The sequence below is a fragment of the Heptranchias perlo genome, chromosome 5 (assembly GCF_035084215.1).
Source record: "Heptranchias perlo isolate sHepPer1 chromosome 5, sHepPer1.hap1, whole genome shotgun sequence".
NCBI lineage: Eukaryota > Metazoa > Chordata > Chondrichthyes > Hexanchiformes > Hexanchidae > Heptranchias > Heptranchias perlo.
The window spans coordinates 34,799,997-34,818,054 of record NC_090329.1 but is presented as its reverse complement, the minus strand read 5'-3'; the positions used below and the strand labels follow the sequence as shown (position 1 = coordinate 34,818,054).

Sequence of the window (18,058 nt, the reverse complement as noted above, 5' to 3'; positions counted from 1 at the left end):
ACCTCAACCCTACTTTCTTGTCTACCTACTATAACCTTTGACTCCCTTGTTAATCAGGAATCTATCTAACTCAGCCCTAAAAATATTCAATGACCCTGCCTCCTCCGCTCTCTGGGGAAAGGAGTTCCACAGACTCACGAAAAAATTTCTCCTCATCTCCGTCTTAAATGGGAGACCCCTTATTTTTAAACTGTGGCCCCTACTTCTAGTCTCTCCCACAAGGGGAAACATCCTCTCAGCATCTACCCCTTCTAGTCCCCTCAGGATCTTATATGTTTCAATAAGATCACCTCTCATTCTTCTAAACTCCAGTGTATACATACCCAACTTGTCCAACCTTTCCTCATAAGATAGCTCACTTATCCCAGGAATCAGTCGAGTGAACCTTCTCTGAACTACCTCTAAAGCAATTATGTCCTTTCTTAAATAAGGAGACCAAAACTGCACACAGTATTCTAGATGTGGTCTCACCAATGCTCTGTACAACTATAGCAAAATATCTCTACTTTTGTATTCCATTCCCCTTGCAATAAATAACAACATTCCATTTGCCTTCCTAATCACCTGCTGTACCTGCAGGCTAACTTTTTGTGATTCATGTACTAGGACACCCAGATCCCTCTGTACCTCAGAGTTCTGCAATCTCTCTCCATTTAAATAATATACTGCTTTTCTATTCCTCCTGCCAAAGTGGACAAGTTCACATTTTCCCCCATTATACTCCATCTGCCAAATTTTTGCCCACTCACTTAACCTATCTATATCCCTTCGCAGACTCCTTATGTCCTCTTCACAAATTACTTTCTTACCTACCTTTGTGTCATCAGCAAATTTAGCAACCATACATTCGGTCCCTTCATCTAAGTCATTGATATAGATTGTAAATAGTTGAGGCCCAAGCACTGATCCCTGTGGCACTCCACTCGTTACATCTTGCCAACCTGAAAATGACCCATTTATGCCTACTCTCTGTTTCCTGTTAGCCAACCAATCCTTTATCCATGCTAATATGAGCTCTTATTTTGTGTAGTAGCCTTTGATAAAGCCTTTATCCACGTTGCTTGTTACTTCCTCAAAGAACTCTAAAAATAAATGACAAAAGCTATCCAGTGACTCTCCCACCCTTCAAAAGCACTTTACCTCCTATCACACGGCACTTTCCTCCCATCACAGAGTAATTTCCCCTCTTCACAAAGTATTCTCTTCCCTTCATAGAGTCACTCTCCCCCTTTCCCTTCCCTTCCCTTTGTTTACAAACCTGCTCTCCAATCTCTCACATGCACCTCACTGCCAGTCTGAACTCCAGCTCCAACCAGACATTGCTGCCTCACTCAGGGATAGGATTACCTGCTGGTTATGCAGGCAGAAAATGCTGTTCTGGCATAAACCATGGCAAAACCGAGAATTCCCGCCACAGAGCATGGCACACCATGATGAAACAACAGGCTGAAGCCCAGCAAGGAAGCAAGCAAATCAGCTGTTGCACTTCAAGCACGGACTGCAACAGCACTGGAGAATTTTAGCTATGGTGACAGACTGGATAGGCTGGAGTTGTTTTCCTTGGAACAGAGGAGGCCGAGGGGTGATTTGATTGAGGTGTACAAAATTATGAGAGGCCTAGAGTGGATAGGAAGGACCTATTTCCCTTAGCGGTGGGGTCAATAACCAGGGGGCATAGATTTAAAGTGATTGGTAGAAGGATTAGAGCGGAAATGAGGAAAAATGTTTTCACCCAGAGGGTGGTGGGGGTCTGGAACTCACTGCCTGAGAGGGTGGTAGAGGCAGAAACCATCAACTCATTTAAAAAATGCCTGGATGTGCACCTGAAGAGCCGTGACCTGCAGGGCTACGGACCAAATGAGGGAAAGTGGGATTAGGCTGGGTGGCTCGGTTCTCAGCCGGCGCGGACATGATGGGCCGAATGGCCTCCTTCAGGGCTGTAAATTTTCTATGATTCTAATTTGTCGCCCTAAGGGGGAAAAATATATACGTTTGCTTCCAGTGCACATGCCTACCTAATCTTAACACCTATCGTGCTTAACGTTTCCCTGGCTTTACTCATAGTGTGTTTGTTTAACTGTATTACTACCGGTCAGTCACTCAGGTGTGACTAAGTCCACAGGCTACTGTCAGAGTAGCTCCTGTGTTCTTAGTCATGCCCAGTCAGCTTCAGGCACACAGCCTAATAGTAAATGTTGTACTTCAAAGCGGCCTTTGTAAAAGAAATAAAACTGCATTCAGATGTGGGCAGTTTCACGGCATTCAAAGGCACTCCCCCCCCCCCACCCCCTGGCTTGCGAAGCAAGGCCATGGCTAGAGGGGAGTTAGTGTTGGTGCTATAAGCTAAAGCCCCAGCAGAGCCCCTCCATCGCACAGCAGTCATTATAACTGCTGGTCTGGACAACACGAAATGCTGCTGTGCTGTTGGTTGAGGACCTGCTGGTTTAAATAAAAAATTCAGATCTGCATTTTTTAAAAAACAGAGTTAATTAGCATTAGGAAATAATACAGCTACTTTGTGTCATATTGACTTTGAATTTCCCACTTTGGTAAAAGAGCCGTGGAAACCTCGGAAAAATGGCGTAGACACCATTTACACCGTTTTTGCAGGGTTTCCGCAGCTCTTCCTCTTACATTACTGCGGGAGAGCCCCTGCAAAAATTTACCTTCATTATCTCTATGTATTATAAATATGATAGCCTGCCAACGTGCCAGATAATTTGCTGAGGTTCACAGTTTTGGCACTGTTTCTATATTCCTTCAACTATTCAATTATTCTATTTAATTTGCAAACAGTGGGTGGTCTGCACATTTGGACAGGAGTGTTGTATTTTTGAGTTTTTATTACAAAACTAACTTCTATGTAATAAGCAATTCTCTAATCTTTCGTTAAATGCATGTATACGGTGTTAGGAAGAGGCAAGAATACTTTGCATTGGTGCTGTTAGCGTGTAGGTTTTTTAATCTCCATATTACAAAAAGGATACAGAAGCACTGCAGAAAATGCAAAAAAGATTTACAAGAATGATACCAGAACTAAGGGTACAACTATCAGGAAAGACTGAACACAGGCTGGGACTCTTCTCTCTAGAAAAGCGAAGGCTGAGGGGTGGTCTAATAGAGGTCCTTAAAATTATGATGGGGTAGCCGTAGAGATGTTTCCACTTGTAGGGGAGTCCAAAACTAGGAGTCATAAATATTAGATAGTCACTGATAAATCCAATAAGGAATTAAGGAGAAACTTCTTTACTCAAAGGGTGGTGAGAATGTGGAACTCGCCACCACAGGGAGTGGTTGAAGTGAACAGCATAAATGCGTTTAAATGGAAGCTAGATAAGTATAAGTGGGAGAAAGGAATAGAAGGATATGTGGACAGGGTGAGATGAAGTAAATAGAATAGGAGGAGGCTCATGTGGAGCATTAACACCGGCACAGACCTGTTGAGCCGAATGGCCTGTTTCTGTCTGTAAAAGATTATGTAATTCTATGTAAATCTTAGTAATCAAAAATATTTATTCAACACACTGGGGGTAACTTTGACTTTTGGCAATAGTGTAAAACAGGCAATATTGAATCAGCCGCCTGTTAGACATCTCTCCCGATTTTAATTTCCATAGAAATCAGTAGAAATGAAAATCGGGAGTGATGTATTATGGACGGCTGATCCGATACCGCCCGTTTTACACTATCACCCAAATTCAAAATGACCTTCAGTGTATTCTCATCCAGGACAAGATACACGAATCAGCTTTGATCCTGTATAAGGTGCTATCCGGGTCCTGAGTGGTACAGTGAGAGACTCCTGAAGGGAGCAGGCTCGGCAAGGTCCCGCCATGGCTATCTGGGGCTCCCAAAAATCCTAAGCACAGCCCTAAAGGTATATCAAGAATCCATGTACATACAGTACATAAGACTTGCAATTAACTCTATGATTAAAGTTAATTGATGCTGTATTTTAGGTTACATTTTTGAGACCATTCTCTGGATATACAATATATTCCTTTCAATTCATGCCTGTCAGGGGCCATGCAAAATACATGATTTAAAGGAACTGCAAAATGAAGGCAGTCAGAAATGTGCTTTTTTCATACTTCTCGGTCAGACTGATTAACATCTTAACATATTTTCATAATAAATAGTTTAAAGGAGGCTCAGTTTAGAACATACTTAATTTGTTTTCTTTCACACTTCTCAGCTAGACAGGTTAGCTCCTTGTTGTACTTTGATAATACATAATTTGAGGAAAGTTCAATCTGGATTGCACTTAATTTGTTTTCTTTCACAACTCTCAGTTAAATAGTTTTAAATAAACAGCATTCAATCCAGATTCATTACTCACGTAGCAATGAGTTAGTCAGTTACATCTTAAAAGAAGCATTCTAAATAATATTGTGGAACCTTGCACATTTAAAATTTTACTAAATTTCAAAACTCACTAATTTTACATTTTAAACATTATCAATATCTTACTAATGTCTAAGAGAGTCAAAAAATCAGTAGAGAATCTGTTCTTCATCAATTGTGAAATATTTGAAGGATGTATGACTATGTTAACACTTCTGACCTATCTCACTTTAAAATGCTGTAGAGGTGATAGATTTATGTGATTGAATTATTGCAGCAGACTCCAGCCTAACTGAATAATAAATTCAATCATAATAGAACAGGGGGAAAAAAAGTAAAACCATACCTTTCCCCTGACCTTTCGACCTCTTCTGATTGGAGGAAGCAGATCGGAGTGAAATCTGTAACAAAATGCACATGTGTCTATAACCACCATCATAAACCTGAGGTCAGCATTCATTGTCTTGCCACTTATGTCATTCTCATGTTCATGTTCAGCCAGCTCGTTTATTAATCTGGGAACCATTTCAAGTTCTTCCCCTTTGCTCTATAGCATTTTGAAAGTCATTAAATTTGATAAATATCAAACAAGCAATGTATAAATGCCATGCTAATCAAAATAAATTGAATAGAACTAACAAAATGAAGGCTTTATGTAACTAACATTATAAATGCTTTGCAAGAACACAGGTCCTTTATTCAGATGTAAAAATATAAAATAAATTAACAAGGACTTGCCTAGGAGGGTACTCAAGTGATAACTGTACTTAACCACAAGCAAACAAACAATTGATAGATTTCCAGGTAGCTTTAACCGTTTACATAAAATGAAGAGGAATCACTGTAGCTTGGATTAATGTTTTCTCTTATTCTCTTAGTAGCAGTTTGGAGAGACTCTATGTGTGAACACTTCCCTTCAACCAAGCTCTCCATCACCCTTCCGAACTCTCCCACAAAGGCTCAGCTTCTGTTTTTTATCCTCTGTGAAGCACCTTGGCGCATTTTTCTAAGTTAAAGGTGCTATATGAAAGAAAGTTGTTGTGTTGTGCACCTGCCATGAGACCCAAGCATTTCTGTATGGTGGACTCTGTTCATGTACTAGGGAAAATGTTACAGTAACTTATTTTGATGCTGCAAATTGAGAGACCGTGCAGTTGGAGGGGCAGGGTCTGAATTAGTTACACAGTCCAATGCAGAATTACTCTTCAAGAATGGTTCTGTTCACCATATGTAGCGACATCTTGAATACATGGTGCCAATTTTCCTGTCCATAACACCCTGGGGTGGATTTTGACTTTGTGCGTTAGTGTAAAACGGATGCTATACGATCAGTAGCCCATTTTACATCTCTTCCATATTTATTTCTATTGAAGTCAATGGATTGCAATCTGAAATTGGTTCCCCCCCCCCCCCCCGCCAACCAAAGCAAAGATGAGGACAAATTCCTCCCCTGCTTTCAGTGGTAGTAGAGGAAACAATACATGACAGTGTGTCCATCAGCCACCTGTCAAGATGCCTCCAACCATATCTACAGATGTTGGTCTTTGAAGGCCAGTCATCTCAGCCCCAGGACATCGCTGCAGGTGTTCCTCAGGGCAGCGTCCTAGGTCCAACAACTTCAGCTGCTTCATCAATGGCATTCCCTCCATCATAAGATCAGAAGTGGGGCTTTTGATTGATGATTGCAGTGTTCAGTTCTATTCACAATTCTTGAGATAATGAAGCAGTCCATGCTGCATGCAGCAAGACCTGGGCAATATCCAGGCTTGGGCTGATAAATAGCAAGTAACATTTGAGCCATATCAGTGCCAGAAAATTATTATCTCCAACAAGAGATTCTACCTCCCCCTAAGATTCAATGCCATTACCATCACCAAATCCCCCACCATCAACATCCAGGGGGTCACCATTGACCAGAAACTTAACTGGACCTGCCACATAAATGCCGTGGCTGCTACAGCAGGTCAGAGGCTGGGTATTCTACGGCAAGTAACTCACTTCCTGACTCCCCAAAGCCTCTCTACCTCTCTACCACCTACAAGGCACAAGTCAGGAGTGTGATGGAATACCCTCCACTTACCTGGATGGGTAAGCTGCAACAACACTCAAGAAGCTTGACACCATCCAAGACAAAGCAGTGAGTTGATTAGCACCCCATCCACTGACTTAAACATCCACTCCCTTCACCATCGGCGTCCCGTGACTGCAGCGTGTACTATCTACAGGATGCACTGCAACAACTTGCCAAGGCTTCTCTGGCAACACCTCCCAAGGCCGCGACCTCTTCCACCTAGAAGGACAAGGGCAGCACGTGCATAGGAGCACAATCATCTCCAAGTTCCATTCCAAGTCACACACCATCGTGACTTGGGCATATGTCGCCGTTCTTTCATCATTGCTGGGTCAAAATCTTGGAACTCCCTATATAAAAGCATTGTGGGAGCACCTTCACCACATGGACTGCATTGATTTAACAAGAAGGCCCATCACCACTTTCTCAAGGACAACTGAGTATGGACAATAAATGCCAGCCTTGCCATCGATGCCCATCTCCTGAGAAAGTATTTTTAAAAAGTGGGACTTTAAAGGAACCTGGCATTAAATCCATATTAACTGCAGAATCAGCTTGCTACTTTTAGGGGTCCTCAAGTTTAAAAAACATGGACATATTAAATGAAGATTACTGGACTAACAGAAGCATGTAGCTAATGACTCGGGACGGTAAAAATCCATAGCTGATTCAGGATTTCCACTGAACAAACATGAATAATTGTACAGAAGCATTGAGAAATAGCCCATGTATGCTTTCTTTTAAAATGGATAATATTCTAATGCCAGTCTTGACCACAGACCAAGGGAGAAGGTTTCTGCTGGTCGCTATGTCTTAACAATATCGACGTAATAGGAAGATTTCCTCTTATTGGTGTTTGTAGTGAAATCATAAACAGATTCTTTGAGAACACTTTTACAACTTCCCTGAAAATAACAAACAGGTGGATTTTCCTGACTTTTGTCCCCAGAAAATATCAATTCCCCAGGCACAAAGGCCAGGAAAAAAGAGAGAAGAGACCCATTATATTAGATTTCTGGTACCTTTACGTTGTCCTGAGATTTCCAGGGCTTCCCCAGAGGGGCGGAGCAGAGCATGCAACTGCAATAGGTGGTAGCCCAGCCTGTCAGTGCAATGAAGCAGGAGAGAACGATCCCAACCTTTTGCCTCAATTACCTGGGAGCGATTTTGAAGTAGCACCCAAAACAAGCACAAAGTCGGCGAAACAGCCCCACCACCAGTCCGTTCATGCCAGTGCGAGGCCTGACCCATTTTAAGGCTCCGCTCATACGCTGAGCTGGCCGACAGGTTGGATCCAGGAGGTGAGGGAGGCGATCCCGGTGGGAACTTCATACGGGCAGGCAGCTGGCTGTTTTTTTCTCGGGGATCCGCAAGGAGCACTCCTGCTCCCCTGGGCCCACCAAAATAAATTAAAAGATTCCTGAGGTTTTTTTCTGAGCGGCCTCCAGTCTCTTTAAGGACTGCTGGTTAGGCCGCTCAATGCCTGGCATAAATGGGCACGTTCCTCTCATTTGTACCTGAAAATTGCAATCTGGGTCCTACCACCAGTATAGAAGCCTGATTTGCATTTTTAAGCAGCCTCCCACCTGTTTCAGGCATGCGGGCTCGTCACCCATTTATCGGCCTGCCTGAACATTGCATCAGATGGGCATTAGGCATTAATGGGTCAGCTGAGGTGCCCCCCCTCCACAATTTTTAATTGCTGGATGTCCGTTTTTCAAGTTAGAAACAGGCAGCCGGCAGTTGAAAATCATTTCCCCCCAATCTTGTAGCCTGAGGACAACCAGATAGAGGGACACCCCAAGAAGCTAGTCGTAGATCAGTGGGTCCAAGGGGGCCCAGGAGAAAGCGAAGAGGAGTCCAAAGCTAGGTGCCCACCATATCTTTAGCCTTGGGGCCTTCTGACTACATCCCTCAGGCTTGCAGCTGTGCTCCTTTCTCCTTCCCCATTGGCCAGTGCAAGGCCCTGCCAAGATGTAGGCATATCCTGGGGAGTGCAACTAGGCCATGATAATGGCCAGAAACACCAATTTTGGCCTCAGCTGGGCCTGGACAGGCACAGCATACTTGATGCACACTACACCTGTCTGTCACTGGGGCAGAGAGCAGGTCAAGGAAAATCAGCCCCAAAATCTTCCCATTATACTCAGGATGTCATTAATATGCAGCGACCAGAGAAAAGCTCTTCACCCTCTGTTGGGATATTGTCAGGGCAAAGTGAATGTGAAGTCAGTTACTCTTGCTACATTACACGGTGCTGCACTCTAAAGTTAAATTAGGCCACAGACATATAAGGCAATGTAGCAGCGATAATGCTTTAATATCTTTCAGATGTGTATTTATTTCACAGGTGATTCACTTTTAGATTCTAAATTGGATTCTTAAATGATAATTAACTGTGTTGAATTATCACATCACTAGACAATGAAATTGTCATTCACACTCAGAGGACAAAACCAATAGTTAATTTTGCACGAGAAAGGGTGAACTGATTTTTTTTCCCACATGAACAAGATGAAAGAGAATATAGCTTAAAGACAGTTTGTCCCATTAAATTCATTTTAATGTTAATAAATTCTATCGAACACACTTCACAAAATATACTAAAATGATTCTAACTGTGGTTACAATTAATTATGACTCCCTATAAAAATTTTAAATGTCTCTGATTTTCACTCTCTATTTACCAACATTAACCATAACTGTTAAGCCAGCCAGTAGATAGGACAGAAACGCATGCAAGTACATATTTTATATATAGCATATAAAATGAACCTAAACTGTATATTAATGTACATATATATCTAATTATACAAATACATAGTGGAATTGAATTCTTAAGTGATAATTAATTGTATTGAATTAGCACATAACTAGGCAATGAAATTATAATTTACACTCATGGGACAAAATCAATAATTAGTAAGGGATTTTCTTTCAACTGAAAATTGGCTAAGATTTCAAAGTTTCTTTTCTTTAGGTTCTCAAGATACCATGGAATGAAATCTACACTTTTTAATGTGCTCCCTTTAGAACACCTCACCTGAAAGAAAAGACTTGCATTTATATAGTGCCTTTCATGACCTCAGGACATCCCAAAGCACTTTGCAGCCAATGAAGTACTTTTGAAGTGTAGTCATGTAATGTAGGAAACACGGCAGACAATTTGCGCACAGCAAGGTCCCATAAACAGCAATATGAGAATAACCAGATAATCTGTTTTAGTACTATTGGTTGAAGGATAAATATTGGCCAGGATACTGGGGAGAACTTCCCTGCTCTTCTTCAAAATAGTGCTATGGGATCTTTTACGTCCAACTGGGAGGGCAGTTTAATGTCTCATCCAAAAGACAACCACCTCCGACAGTGCAGCGCTCCCTCAGTACTGCACTGGAGTGTCAGCCTAGATTTTGTGCACAAGTCTCTGGAGTGGGACATAAACCCACAACCTTCTGACTCAGAGGCAAGAGTGCTACCACTGAGTGAAAGTGGTCACTCATGCTTGTATATGGTCTCGCTCGTATCAGCATCACTCAGCCACCTTTCCCAAGTAACTGGTATTCCTGTATGACTTATGAAATGAATGTTGGGAGGTTAATCAACTGTTCAGGGACAAACTTGATCCTGTCTTCACACATGTGTACTTTTCAACGGGGATAGTTTCCCCTCCTTAACCCAGTCATTTCAACATATATTCTGAATTGACTTTAGAGACACTCTGGATGACCTGGTGAATGGAAATTGATAACCAACCTAAGGTACACCGATGACACAGTACTGACTGCAAAGATTTCCAAGATAGGTTTTGCTCACATTTTGCTTAGTTTTATAATGTTGTCTGACACAGCACCTGAGCTGCGCTTCAGTTTAAGTTGGGAGCAGTATCACAGAAGGAGCATATACAACACTCTGGAAACCTGTTCATAGTAACATGTTTTGGGCAGGAGAAGAGTATTGTTCTATTTCACCTTCCAAACCTCCCTTCAGTTTCCTAACTATGATTCAGGAACTAATAACCTTGTGTCCCCTTTCCTAATAGGAATTCAAGATCTTGTTTTCAACTCGCCGTAGCTTTCTGTTCCAACACCCCTGCTGGTAATCTGCACCATAATTCTAGCACCAACTTGAAACTGTGCCCCCCTTCCCTCCGTGTCCCCCCCCATCCTCACCCAAGTTTGCTGGTGGAGTCAGTTCTAAGGGCTATAAACAACAACAGCACCAACACCAACCCCTCCGTGTATGTTTATTTTCACAGGGCTATGAGGGATGGGCAATAAATGTGGCCATGCCAGCATCACCCACATCCAAAGAACAAATAATACCTATTAAAAATTCCTCTTTCCAACATATATCATTTTCCTATCTGCTTGGAGGAGAAGGCTGCACAGAACAGGTGGTGCTGCATACAGAGCAGAGGGGGGATGGACGCCAAATATATGACCCTTACAAGGAGAGATCCTTGGAGAGTCTGGACACGGAGGCAATAGCAGGAATGGATGGGAAAGGGCAAGATCAGAGGCCATCACCAAGGTCATGGCCAGTATCATCCTTTGTTTTTCATTCTTTATCATCTTTACTCAATCACTCATCTAGAAACCGAAAATACAATAAAGAATAGTCAGCACGGTTTTCAAAAGGGAAGGTCATGCTTGACCAACCTTATTGCATTACTCGAAGAAGTAACAGAAAGAGTAGATAAGGGTAATGCAGTGGATGTAATATACATGGGCTTTCAAAAGGCCTGTGATAAGCCACCACATAGTAGACTCATGACTAGGGTCAGAGCATGTGGAGTCAGGGGACAAGTAGCAGAATGGATTGCAAACTGGCTACAAAACAGAAAAGAGAGTAGGGGCTAAAGATAGTTACTCAGGCTGGCGGATGGTGGGAAGTGGTGTTCCACAGGGATCGGTGCTGGGACCACTAGTGTTCATTATTTACATAAATGATTTGGACTCAGGAATCAGAAGTACATTTTCAAAATTTGCGGATGGCACCAAATTGGGGGTTTTGTTAATACCAAGGAAGACTGCAACAAAATACAAGATCACATTAACAAACTTGCAGAATGGGCATGTAAATGGCAAATGAATTGCAATATAAATAAATGTAAGGTGGTGCACTTTGGTAGGAGGAATAAGGAGAGCAACTATTCCTTGGAAATAAGTGTCTAAATGGGGTAGAGGTGCAAAGACATCTCGAGGTGCAGATTCACAAATGATTAAAAGTAGGAATGGAGGCTAACAAAGCACCGGGGTTCACTTCTACAGGAATAGAATTGAAAAGCAGAGAAGTTATGTTAAACTTGTATAAACCTTAGTTGGACCACACTTAGAGTTCTATGCTCAGTTCTAGTCTCCATATTACAAAAAAGATATAGAAACACTAGAGAAAGTGCAAAAAAGATTTACAAGGATGATACCAGAACTGAGAGGGTACAACTATCAGGAAAGACTGAACAGGCTGGGGTTCTTTACCCTAGAAAAGAGAAGACTGAGAGGTGACCTGATAGAGGTCTTTAAAATTATGAAGGAGTTTGACAGGCTAGACATAGAGAAGTTTCCACTTGTGGGGCAGTCCAAAACTAGTGGCCATACATAGAAAATAGTCACTAATAAATCAAATAAGGAATTCAGGAGAAATTTCTTTACTCAGAAAGTGGTGAGAATGTGAAATTCTCGATCACATGGAATGGTTGAGGCGAATAACATAGGTGCATTTAACGGAATGCTAGATATGAACTTGAGGGAGAAATGATAGAAGGATAAGTTGATAGGGTGAGATGAAGGTGGGAGGAGGCCCATGGGGAGCATAAACACCGGCATAGACCTGTTGGGTTAAATGGCCTGTTTCTGTGCTGTAAAATTCTATGTAATTTAATCCCTCACGCACAAGCATACACTGCAGTTTAACACACCGGAATATTTTGCTATATAAGTGCTGCTTGGAGGGGTGTCTTAATCCCAACATTCTAAACTCTGTTCTTCTGCTCCTTTAGGTACCCAAGAGGAAGAGGTGACAGAGTCCAATATGCAGCCTGAACCAAACATTTCACAGAACCTACTCCTACAGTGGTCAGCACCATCCAAGGGAAGGGTCATTTAGAAAGTAGCAGAAGGGAGCACTCGGTGAAGCATAAAGCACAAGGGAGGAATAGCAAATGCAAGTGCAATTGGAGTTGCTACAGTCTTCTGACTGGAGGATCAGCCCAAGGGCTCCAGCAGTGTTGAGCCCAAGGCTTCAGAACTCACAGGTCCTGCTTATAAACACAGTTTGATAACTCAACATCATCAGTTTATGCAGTCATCAGAGAGTATCCCAAGCAGCTTGTGCAGTTTGGAGGAGTCCACAATCTGCATCTGCACAGTACTGTATGACCATCTGTCCAAGACCACCATGGAGAGTGTGTTATCTGAAGCACAGTAACCCCCGGTCCCCTCCCTCCCACCCCTGAGATCCTAAACTCAACCATAGCTTCTTATGTGGCTCGGTGTCAAATTCTGTTTGATAACGCTCCTGTAAGCACCTTGGGACATTTTACTATGTTAAAGGTGCTATATAAATGCAAGTTGTTGTTAACAAATCCTATGACTAAGGAACTTGAGACCTGGAGCTCTGATCTACAGCAGCATGTCTTCTTTGTAGTCACTATGATAAAGATCCCAATAATGCAGAGTTTCAACTCCGTCATAGCTGGTCAGAGATCTGCACTCATTCAGGTCTCTGGTCATGCTGAGAGTGTGCCTGGCAGCAGGGGATGGCAGGAGCTTTGTATGGATGATACTGTTACCTCTGTAAGCAAAGCCACATTCACTTCATCCAGCCACCCTGTTCAAGTGACTACAGATGTGGTACATAACACACAGGCCCATACAGCCATCACATCAACACATCAAAAGAAGATGGTGGACCACCTCCATCCATAGAGGAAGACAGAGAAATCCAGCAGCCATCCACCTCACTTCTTCCTCCCAATGGGGAAAACACTTAGCAAGGACATGCAGTTAGAAAGTAGAAGATGCACACCATACTCTCTCACCAAGGGGAAGCAAACACACCTGCACAACACTGTAAGGGTTATAAAAGTCAAAATAACTGTAATCTTTCCTGACAGTTCTTTTTGTATGGGGTAGCTTGAGGTTGTTAGGAAGCAATTCAGTTGTATTCATGGGTTTTGATGTACAGCTGGAACCAATGGAAGCAATGTTTTAATTGTCAAGGGTATTGGGCACATGTTTGCTGTGCCTTGGGTGTTTTTGGGGAGGGAAATCACTGCGGTACTAGTGGTACTGGCTCAAGGGAAAAAATGTTTTACTAGTTTTTTTTCCATTTAAATGACCCAATCAGTACAATCAATCACTCGACTACGACATCAATCTAACATTAACATTTAATTTGAATGCACCTGCCATCACTTCGAAGGGAAAATCCTGCAAGTGGCCACAGAGGCCAAGAATCGGCAAGGTGGCTCATCGCTAGAATTCCCGCACCCAGAAATGGACCAAAAATGGATGGGAAAAGCTCAGAAAATTTGGGCCCATAGATCCTATTTAGGAAGAGCTCAATTATAGTTCCCTTAGCTAACGGCCATAGATGGCAAATGAGGTACGATTTTAAGAGGTTGTGATCAGCTGTAGTCGTAAAACCCATGGACACTGTGAATTAAATAATGAAATCGCTGCATCAGCCTGCGTCAACTTGACACAACTATCAAGTAGTCTCCTCTTTAAGGAACAGAACCAACCATGGCTGAATAAGCCAAACATCCAACGGCCCTTTATATTAGCATTGAGCTCCAGCAGTGCTTTTTAGTACGAGACTGAATTATGGAATAAGGACGTTATTTGCATTTTTTAAAACCTTAATGAACCTAACGCACGCCTGGTACACAGGCACTCAGCAGCATCGGCGTGTCCCTACTGCGTTACATCACACTAAGCACAGTGGGCACACAGCAGGTTTCAATACCTGATAAGACAGAATGCCTACACCCGAAGAACATCAGCACTACAGGTGGCAAGCATCACATTATCAGCTCCATAGTGTCATGAACTGGGAGATCTCTCATGGTTGATTTTAATATACCAGCAGCATTAGGCACACAGACTTCTCATCCCTCAAAGAGGCCCATACACTCTAATTATTAGCATAATCAGTTCTCTTTGAAAGTTAACAAATTGTACTCAGCAGTGTGAAACTCTGCATCCTGTCACAGCTAGCAGCTTGTTTAAGGGAGCTTGTTAAGATTTAGAAATAATGTTGTTTACAACTGGAGTATCTTCTGGCACTGAGCTCCCAAAAACGCAGCTAAGTGTTTAATTTTCCTGGATTGTTGTGCCTCCATGTCAACACATCAACCAACCAACTCATCACTTATGTGGATTTTAGTAAGTTACTCTAAGTTTGCTGCTAAAGACAGTCTTTAAAAAACTATATCCTTAAAACACAAGAATCCTTCAATGTTAGCAGTTCTGGAATTTGACTGATAATGTTTGGGTGGTGTAGAAGTCTGTAAGCAGGCTGCTTGCATATTACAGTAAAAGACTGAGTCATTTCCAGAGTTTGTCAGAAGGAGCTGGGAGGACAACAGAGGGCTCAATTTTACAGGGAATTTGTGGGTGCGTCAGGGGTGGAGGGGCTCCAAAAATCGGGGAAATCCCGTTCGGGTTCAGAGCCGGCTCCAACCCGCCGACTTCCGGGTTCCCCGTTGACGCGTCTGGGTGCGCACGCCTCCCAAATGCGGAAGTCCCACCGGTAGGATGATACTTTACATATTTGTTCAGGTACTTTAAGTACTTGAGGTACTTAATTTTCTCCAGATTTTGGCAGGGGTGCGATTGTGAAGGATCCTCAGCATGTTTCCCATGCTGTAGGAAACACTCCATGTTGCAACAGACGTGTTTCAGCCAGCAGCCAGTGGGAGATTCAAATGCTTAATTGACAGATGGGAATAAGAGGTCACTTATTGTAGCAGAGCACTCTGTCACTCCAGACAAAGTTTTGGCTGCAAGATCTTTGTGTTTGCACTGAAAATTCTTACTTTCCAATCAAAATTCTGCTGTTCAAACATATTTAACTATCATGCGGTCCCCCTCAAACTCACACCGTCAGGATGGGGGGGGGCGCCATGGCTGCATTCATCACTACATCCAAGGACGAGCAACATCACCAGCCTCGCCAGGCACGGCGTCCACCTCCGCCACCTGGAGCTCCACAACAGTGTTGTGCCACAGGCACCTGCACAAGAGCGCAGAGGGCAACATCAGAGAGAGCGACGTCGCAGGAGGCACTACCCTCACCACAGAGTCTACAGACAGAGGCTCAGCTTCCTAGACCTCCCTGAGGAGCAGTGCATATGGAGGCTCAGAATGAGTCGCCAGGTAGTCACAGACATCTGCAGCCTCCTTCATGCCGAGCTGCTCCCAGCTGGGTCAAGCAGCATCTCCTTACCTGCGGCTGTCAAAGTCACCACTGCCCTCAACTTCTTTGCCTCAGGATCATTCCAGGGTACCACCGGGGACATCGCCGGGGTCTCTCAGTCGTCTGCACACAACTGCATAAGGCAGGTCACCGACGGTTTGTTTTGCAGGGTCTCTCACTACGTCAACTTCCCCATGGACGATCTCAGCCAGACGGAGAGGGCAATGGGATTCCACTCTGTGACTAGCTTCCCACGGGTGCAGGGTGCAATCGATTGCACCCATATAGCAATCCGAGCACCACCACATGATCCAGGACTGTTCATCAACAGGAAGGGCCATCACTCCATCAACATTCAGCTCGTTTGTGACCACCGCAAGAGATTCCTTCACATGTGCACCAGATTCCCTGGCAGCTGCCAACATCCCGCCCCTCTTCCACGCACCAAACACCTCTAAGGGCTGGCTCCTTCGGGAACAAGGGCTGCCCCCTGCACACGTGGCTCATGACACCTCTGAGGAACCCCATCAACGAGCAACAGCGTCAATACAATGACAGCCACATCGCCACCAGGTGTACAATTGAGCATGCTATAGGGCTGCTCAAGGTGCAATTTAGGTGCTTTGATCGTTCTGGGGGAGCGCTTCAATACGCACCAGGCAGAGTGGGACGCATTATAGTCGTGTGTTGTGCCCTGCACAACATGGCACAACAGAGAGGGGTGCCGCTTGAGGAGACCCCATCCACGTCTGCCACCCACATTGAGGAGGAGGAGGCAGAGAAGAAGGAGGAGGAGGAGGAGGAGCAACCAATGGGCAGAGCAGCGGCTCACCTGGCTGCTCGTGAGGCCAGGGAGTCACTGATATGTGAATGCTTCTCCTAACATCAGAAAGTGTGAAAAGTCCGGTCCTCACAACACCGGATAGAGTAGCGCCCACACCAGCACCACCCCCCCACCCCCCCACCCCCTCCACCCCTCCCTTGTCATAACAGGCCTGCAACTACACATACACTCACTGCAAAGTGACCCAATGGGTGGCATCAATGGGTCGCCGCTCATGTTGAACCTCATGAAAGGGCCCTATTACAGAAGCCAGTAAAGAATGGCCAAGACATGGCAGTAGTGGTGACAATAATAATATTTAACATGAGTTTAACAAAAATCAAATATAAATAAAAAACATGACCAATCGTCAAACACCCTTGTGCATCCCCTTCGTGCTTACAAAACCTTCGCCTTTCGCTTCCGACTACTTCTACGTGGTGCATCCCCTATAGCTGCAGCAGAGGTAGTGGCAGGTTGCTCTTGTTCATGCCCTGACCAATTAGATGCTTTGGGCCTATGCCCCCTGGGTTTTGGTGCCCATGAGGGCCCCTCCAAAGACTGCTCAACCTGCATGTGCGCAGGGACAGACTCGGCCACCTGGAGAGGAGGCAGCATTGCGGGTACTGGTTAAGAGGAGGGCAACAGGTGAGACGTGGGAGCGCTTTGAGTGGCGTCCCCACTTCCATGTCCCCTTTTGCCATCATCCCTCCCATGGGCCAGGCCCACATCACTCCTACCACTCTGCTGGACGACAGTTTGGAGGACATGTGTGAAGCCTTGTAAGGCCAGTGCTAGTGTATCTGCCTGCCTGTTTAAGGTGGCAGAATCTTGTTCACCCTGAGTCCAAACGGCCATTGTCAGGGCCCAAATGGACTCATTTATGAGCCGTGCTTGAAGCTCAATGGAGGCTAGCCTTCTCTCCATCGCAGACATTCCCGCACTTACCCGTGACAGTATCTCAGAGATGCCCTCACGTCCCTGTGACAGTATCTCAGGGAGTTGTTCATGAGCCTGTGACACAATCTCAAAGATTCCCTCCAGTAGCTGTGCCAGCATTCCACTCATGCAGGAGTTGGACTCCTCCATCCTCTGTGCTATTGTGGAGAGTGCGCGTGGCACCTGATCTAGTACCTCGCAAATGTGCTGCTGCCCCTCGATCATTTTCCTTTTAAAGGATGGCCCCAGCTGAGTAGAGCCTGGAGAAGAGTGCTCCCACCAACGCGGACTCTCCACAGCTGCCTCTGCTACCAGTGTCTGCTCGTGTTCACATGTGTGGTAATTCACCAGGTGCGAACCCAACTAACTGAGGACTAGGACCCACTGAGGTGTGAGTATCTGTGCTGGTGGATGGCTCACTCAGATGTGATGGTGCACCCTCAGAGGCCAGCAGGTCCTCT

General features: G+C 44.3%; 1 protein-coding gene across 8 annotated transcripts in view; it reads right to left on the bottom strand.

Annotated features, from left to right (window-relative positions):
- LOC137321684 (doublecortin domain-containing protein 2) overlaps positions 1–18,058 on the bottom strand; it is a 170,648-nt gene that overhangs the window by 67,168 nt on the left and 85,422 nt on the right. For all 8 annotated transcript variants that reach the window (XM_067984223.1, XM_067984226.1, XM_067984222.1 and 5 more), the window contains one exon: positions 4,691–4,745. In XM_067984223.1, coding sequence (XP_067840324.1) covers positions 4,691–4,745 — 55 coding nt within the window. The remainder of the gene's footprint in view (positions 1–4,690; positions 4,746–18,058) is intronic.